Source organism: Punica granatum, chromosome 8, assembly GCF_007655135.1.
Source record: "Punica granatum isolate Tunisia-2019 chromosome 8, ASM765513v2, whole genome shotgun sequence".
Lineage (NCBI taxonomy): Eukaryota > Viridiplantae > Streptophyta > Magnoliopsida > Myrtales > Lythraceae > Punica > Punica granatum.
The window spans coordinates 16,924,086-16,931,766 of NC_045134.1; the positions used below are offsets into that span (position 1 = coordinate 16,924,086).

The 7,681-nt window shown below is 41.9% G+C and overlaps 1 protein-coding gene and 1 non-coding gene across 2 annotated transcripts; both read left to right on the forward strand.

Annotated features, from left to right (window-relative positions):
• Positions 1-156: 156 nt before the first annotated feature.
• LOC116188784 lies at positions 157-1,881 on the forward strand. The gene is made up of 2 exons (XM_031518255.1): positions 157-1,643; positions 1,746-1,881. The coding sequence occupies exons 1-2, from the start codon at positions 157-159 to the stop codon at positions 1,879-1,881; spliced, it is 1,623 nt and encodes a 540-aa protein (XP_031374115.1).
• Positions 1,882-5,803: 3,922 nt separating this feature from the next.
• On the forward strand, positions 5,804-5,889 carry LOC116189690. The gene has a single exon (XR_004152461.1). It is a non-coding gene; the product is annotated as a small nucleolar RNA snoR53Y (small nucleolar RNA).
• The last annotated feature ends 1,792 nt before the right edge of the window (positions 5,890-7,681 follow it).

The following is a 7,681-nucleotide window of genomic DNA, read 5'->3' on the forward strand; positions in this document are numbered from 1 at the left end:
ATGATGCTCAAGCGTTATGTCATGTTGGCTGCATCTGTGTAATTTAGGAGTGGGAAGCGAATGCAGAAGTGGATTGATTGGTGTGTTTTCCTTTCCCTTTGATGTGTTGTCTCTTTATCGTTAAGTGAGTGACTGTTGAGTTTGGGCTGAACAGATATGGCTTCTGCAAGTGGATCTGGGAGTGCATCGGCTAGTAATACTGGGGTAGTTGTCAAATCTAGAAAAAATGCAACTGGAGTTAGAGATGATTCGGCATGGGCACACGGTTATGAAGTTCCAGGAGAAAGACTAAAGATTAAATGCAAATACTGTAATAAGATAGTTTCTGGGGGTCCTTATAGATTGAAGCATCACTTGGGATGTACCAAGATTAATGTGTCACCTTGTATTGCTGTTCCTGATGATGTTAAGAATAATATGCTCGCGATTTGTATGCATTTGGAGGATATTTCAATGAAGAAGAAACAAGCTAGTAGTTGTGGATTGGAAAATGATGATGTTGTAGACATTGATAATGATGATGAAAATGTAGGGGTTGGTACAAAGAGAAAGGGAAAGGAAACAACTGAAATCTCTACTTTGTTTAAGAAGAAAAGTTTGAGCATTCAAAGCAGGCAAGGACAACCGACAATTAATCAGATGATGAAAAAGGATTTGAGAGAGGATGTGTGTATGCAGATTGCTCGTTTTTTCTATACAAGTGCAATTCCATTTAATTGTGTGAAGAATCCTGAGTTTGAGAAGATGTGTCAATTGATTGGGAAGTATGGCATTGGATTGAAACCGCCATCTTATCACGAGCTTAGAGATAAATATTTAAGAAAAGAGGTTGATAATACTATGTCATTGCTTGAGGAGCATAAAGCTATGTGGAGGAAGTCGGGGTGTTCCATTATGTCAGATGGATGGACTGATAAGAAGAGGAGGTCTATATGTAATTTCCTAGTGAATAGCCCCAAGGGTACAGTTTTTTTGACTTCTATTGACACATCAAACATCTCTAAGACTGCAGATAAAGTGTTCGAAATGATAGATGATATAGTAGAGCAAGTTGGGGAAGAGAATGTAGTTCAAATTGTCACGGATAATGCTGCCAATTATAAGGCGGCAGGTGAGATGTTAATGGAGAAACGGAAGAAGTTATTTTGGACTCCTTGTGCAGCTCATTGCATAGATCTTATGCTAGAGGATTTGGAGAAGAAAATTAAGGTACATGAGCTGACAATAATGAAGGGTAGGAAGATCACAACCTTCATTTACTTGAGAACACTCATTATCACGATGCTGAAGCGTTTCACAAAGGGTAAAGATTTGATTAGACCGGCTATGACTCGCTTTGCTACTGCTTATCTGACTTTGGGATGCCTCTTCGATAATAGAAATGCTCTAAGGACTATGTTTGCATCCAAACAATGGAAAGGGAGTCGATTTGCAAAGTTAAAAGGTGGAAAGTATGCGGAACGTGCTGTTATGGATAACAGATTTTGGAATAATGTTAATACATGTTTGAAGGTTGCATATCCTCTCATTAAGGTGCTCCGCATGGTGGATTCGGATGAAAAGCCTGCGATGGGCTTTATTTATAATGAGATGGAGAAAGCTAAGCAGAAGATCAAAACAAACTTCAAAGATGATCGGAAAAGGTAAAATTATTTATAAGTTGCCATATGCTTAGTATTTACTTACTTATTCATTATTATTTGAAATTTATAAGTATCTAATAATGGCTCGTTTCATGCTTTTAGCTATGATCCTGTTTGGAAAGTTATTGATGAGAGATGGGAGGTTCAACTTCATAGGCCTCTACATGCTGCTGCTTATTACCTGAACCAAGTTGGCACTACATATTTGATAGAATTGAGGCGACTTTGGTCATGGTAAAAAGCCAAGAGGCCACTCATGAGACCTCATAGAGGAGAAGAACATAAAAAATTAGGGTTTTATCAACAACGAAGTCTCCGAAGTAGCGTCCTCTTCCAATCACGGAGTCTCGAACCCTAAGGGATACTCAATTGGAATGTGGTGCCCGTCGCGGTATCCTTCATCCTTTAGACCATACGGTTCACTTAATCTGATGAGTTGCACGCCAACTATCTCGACCTTTGCCATGACCGAGACCCATGCCCCGCATGCCAACTGTCTCAACCTTTACCATGACCGAGACCCATGCCCCGACTACATTTGTACACATTTCAGTGCCGCAAGTGGCAAGTCAAGTGACAGCGCCGAAAGCACCTTTCATATAATAACCATAAGGTGTGGAGGCACATGTTCGACAATCGCCATATGGGAAGACACCTCAGCCTCCAATTGTGGCTCAACCTCGACATATGTTGTCGTCGCCGATGCAACAGCCTGTGGTAGCTCACCATCAACCGCCTCAAATGCAGGCTAATCTACATTAACAACAGTACGTTGAGCCTTAGATTCAGCAGTTGCTTCATGAGAAGATGCCCCCGTTAGCCTAATTATGTCCATCTCGAAGTCAGTTGAATTTGCATCAAACTCGGCTGGCTATCCAGCTTCATCTTGGTTAACCTCATGTGCTACACTCTACAACTTATTCGGCACCCTATGCTATGACTTAGCCTCCAGTTCAAATTCAACTTTCAACACGGCTCAGCCTCGAGCGCCGTCTCAACCTCCAGTTCAGACTCAACTTTAGCTTCCGGTACAAGCTTTATCCACTCCTTCATCATCACCGTCTTCCCGAAGGAAGAAAGTCGGTCAAGATTTTCACGATCAACTCTTGAGGGGTAGGGTGGATGAGCTAAATTATCCCCTTCAACTCGAGTTAGCGGATGAATTAGTTCCCGAGGAAGTTTCAGCTTAGCCTCCATGTGAGGGACATCTTATCAAAGAGGAAAAAGTCAATCATAGACCGTTAATGCAAGATGAGATCGTTCCGCCGAGACCAATTCCGCCTCAAGAGTCAAGCGTAGCTAATTTTTCTAAACTCTTTCCCAGAGTCGATGAAGTTAAGTCTCATGGTGTTAATAACACTAAAATACGGTGCCAACTTGGAGAAGAATCTATGCAACAATTGGCTCTAGCCAATCTTGAACATCAAGCTCATGCCGATATAGAAGTCGACGTGGCTAAACTAAGTCTCGAGGATGGAAATTCTTCCACTCCATCAAAAAAGTTTTTCGGGGGCAGTAAAGATAAGCCTATGAAAGTCGATTCTAACCATTTTCCAGCCACGACTCCAATTTTAATCGGTTCGGCCGATTTGGGGTCTATCTTGCCAAAGCACAAATCAAAAGAGGATTTCTCATTGAAGACCATCAAGGAGGTTATTAGGCTGCTCCATAAGCTAAACATGAAGAAAAGATTGTGCTCGACTTGCTCCAAGTCGGTTTTCTCCAAGAAAAGTCCCCGTTGACCGAATCCACCTAAGCCGGCATGGGGTTGCAAAGCACGTCGAACCAACAAAGCCACAATCATTGAAAAAATGGTTCACTAAATGGACTCCACAAAGTAGAGGCACAAGTAGAAGTCGAGCTGGTGAAAAGCCATTTGAAGTTGAGAAAGATTCGAGAAGCTCCAATACTCGAGGGGTCGAGTATATGTCCCTTTCTGTATCCGCATGTAGAGCACAAGGGGTCGGGTGTATGACTGAGCCTATGTTTCGAGAGCGAAGGTACGATGGCTACAATATTCGAAACTCAAGATACGAGAACTCTAAAGCTCGATGGGTTAAGCTTAAGTTTGAGTCTCCATCCCGAGATTCGAGACACAAGAACTTTAATTCTCGAGGAGTTGTGCGTGCGTTTGATTTCGGGTCTTCAAGCAAAGCTCGGGGGGTTGAATCTTCAGCTTGGCCCATATCCAAGGAAGTACAACATGTTGGTTTAAGCTCACAAAAGGGAACATTTAGCTCTGGCCTAGGCATTCGAGAGCTGAAGCGATCCGAGTATAAGGCCAAGAGTGGTCTATCCAAGGTTGAGGTTGCACCTTCGAGCAATGCAATGGGGGTTGGGAGCGAATTCAGTGGTTCGAGAGAGCCAAACCGAGCTTCCCATAATGTTTTCTCCAAGGATCAACCCTCGATCAAAGCTGCAAGTCAAGGAGAGGTTTGTCCTTCGCAAACTGATATGCTTCACCAAAGTATGGCTCAAAGGCTGAGTTGCGTGGGAGAGAGACTAGAAAGGTTTTGAACCATCATTCAATGAATTCTAGCCAAGGAAAGGCTCGTAATGCCGCCTGGAAACGTTCTCGAGAATAGTTGGCAGAGGGTCCAACATCCAAAGGATCCTTGACCTTTAACTCGTATACAAAAACACCATGAACAACGGCAATGACGAATGGCGAGACTCATGGCTAGCCAACAAGGTCGCCCCGAGCAAGAAAAACGCCAAGGAGATAGGCTTCTCGTAAAGAGGGAGCTAGATATACACCAACAACCGAGTAAGAAAGAGGCATCCTCGATTAGCGAGACTCTTGCGGTAGCTCATCCATCTCTCATCCCTTTGGCAACCCCGACAAGATCACCACAGCAGGGGCAGCTCCTCCTCAACAATGCCCTCTTCGCCAGCACCTATGTCGTGCCCCCAACTAATCGCCACGTAAAGTCCATGTGTGCAATTTTGGACCACCAAACATGACCCATCAGCATTTAATGGAATTTTTTAAACGAACATTAACAAAGGTGTTAAAATTGAAACGAAATTCAAACCACGTACCTAATTATATAAAACACGTGCTAGACATGTTATTGGCCTGTTGTTTCTAAATGAATGAAACATCAAATAAAAGACAGACTTCATTTATATCTCGTATTGATAACTTCATGCTCGTTGTTTTCTGCTACAATATTGTCATCTATATTATCTTCTATTATAATTTTATGTTGTTCTTCTAATCTATGTATCATAACATTGATGCTCGGATCCATTTACTCTTTTATATTGATTTTGTAGGGTAAATTGCCCCCGGGGGAATGTTTCTAGATTGTAACACTTTGGGGCAAAATGAAAAAATTGTAAAAATTTGGTGGACAAGGTTTCAAAAATGTTTCAATCAAGGCAGTCTGTCATCTCCCGTTCAACGCCGTTAGCCCGATGTTTACATGACACGAACTTTAACTTATGTGGCGAGGGGTGGGAAAGAAGAGTGCCAGCATGAATGGAAATTAAAAAGATAAAAACCAAAAATAAAAAGAGCAAACTTGAAAAGGAAGACAGAGACACAGATAGAGAGAAGGGAGGAGAAGAGTCGCATGTCTCCCATCAAGCTCTAAAGCTCTAAAGCTCTCCCTTTCACCTCTAAAAATATGGTTTTGAGTGTGATTAATAGCTTAGGGTGATTAAAGTGGACGTTAGTGAGGGTTCACAATTGAAATGGATCTTCCCAGCCACGAAAATTGACTTCAAGATGACTAGGGTGCGGCTTCCTTGTGCGGTAATTAATTGACTTTCAGCCCTGAAAATCGACTTCGTGATGTTTTCCATTTTGATTGAGTGAAATATATAAATAACAATATATTTAATATATATATATATATATATTATATCTATCAATCTTTTATGCAGTTTTCTCTTTGTTTTAGTTTTGTTCCTCTTGTAATATAAACACTCATGCCTGAACTCAACGGTCAAAGCTATGAAGGGAGAGGAGAGGAGATGAGATGAGAGGATAAAAGTAAAATGAGGGAAGGGAAGGATTCAACTTTGATTGCAAGTGATAGAGAAAATTGTGGCAAAATAAAAGCAAGGAAAGCCAAATTAAAAAAAATAAAAAACAAAAAATGGATAGAGACCCTTTATATGTATTTACACATCTAATAATCAATGATTAATTTGTTCCCTGTGATGTTTAATATCAGACCATGCTAATGCTGATCAATTCAGTAATTGATTCTTTTCTCCATTTATTTTTTAGGGAATTCATACTCTACAAGCTAAAGGAAAAGACACTTGGACCCATATTAACTTAAAAGGTCAAGCTGATAAGTGGTGATACCCAAATGTCATATAAATCAATGGATTTTGATTTATCTTTTCTATGTGGAATTAATATCTTCAACACTCGCACTCACATGCAATGTATGGTCTATTTCTGCCTACACGTTGTAACGCAGCGATGATCGGTAGAACTCAGCCCAAACACGTCGAGACCAAGCAAAAAAAAGGACAGAACAAACACTAAGCAGAGCTCAGCAATATGAAAGGAAATAGAAAGTAATTGATCCCTCAAATTCATCCAACCCCCATTCATATATGCTTACAACTATCCAACTCCAGCACAATAAGTCAAACAAGCAATAAATGTCACTTACAATACCAAAGTACCAATGGGCACTCTAAAACAGACTAAATAAACAACTTCTGATAACTAGACTCAATTAACTAAGCCTTGGAAACATTCTCAAGGCATTATTTGAATAAAATGACTCAACCACTTGACATTTATGAGGGCTCCTTCAGTTTGGACGAATTTTAGCTTGATTTGTCCTTGGCCTTTGATGATGGGCTTGATTTCTCACTTCCTGGACTTCCCTTGACCTTGGACAAATTCCCCTTCTCATTGGACTTCTTCCCGGGCTTATAAACTTGGGCTTGGCGCCATCGAACTTCTCTATAAATTCAACCCCTAGGGCCTCCACATCAATCTCCCCACTTAAGAAAAGCTCGACCTCGAGCTTGGTAGCTCCGGATACAATGGCTCCTGTGAATCAAAATATGGGAAAATATCTGCAACATTAAAAGTGCGAGAAATGTTCATGGACGTTGGAAGGTCGATGACGTAGGCATTATCATTGATTTTCTTCAGCACCTTATAAGGACCATATTTCTTCGGGTTGAGCTTGTTGTAGTTCCCAATCGGTAACCTCTCCTTCTGAAGAAACACCATAACCATATCACCCTCCGAAAAGAGCTTTTCCCGTCGATGCTGATCTGTTGCCTTCTTATACTTTGCATTAGCTTCCTCGAGCTTCTCCTTAACTTTCACCCTTGTCTCTTGGATGTGCTCGGCAAGTGACTCAGCTGCAGCACTAGAATGGGCACCCTTGGGTAGTTTGAGCAAATCCACCGCATGTCGAGGGACCTTTTGGTAGACAATAGAAAATGGGGACCTTCCCATTGCGCTATGGACAGCGCTGTTATAAGCAAACTCGGCTTGTGAGATAACAAAGTCCAACTATTTTGGCTTGTCTCCACAAATGCACCTAATCATGTTACCCAAGGTCCGATTCATGGACTTAGTTTGGCCGTCCGTTTGAGGATGGGCGGTGCTGCTGAACTTGAGAGTCGCATCGAACATACGCCACAGAGTAAGCCAAAAGTGACTAAGAAACCGTGAATCTCGATCTGACACAATAGACTTAGGCACACCGTGCAAGCGAACTACCTCCTTGAAGAATAACCGAGCCACACTCGATGCATCGGTAGTCTTGCGACATGGGATGAAATGCGCCATCTTGGAAAACCTATCCACCACAACTAAAATAGAGTCCATACCTCGCTGAGTTCGAGAAAGACCCAACACGAAATCCATGGACAAGTTCTCCCAAGTACCCTCGGAAACATGCAGCGGCATATACAACCCGGTATTTTGTGAATGCCCCTTAGAAGTCTGGCACGCGCTGCACCATTGGACGTACTTCTCCACATCACCCCTCAACTTTGGCCAATAGAACCTCTCCGATACCGCTGCGAGTGTCTTATCCAGCCTAAAA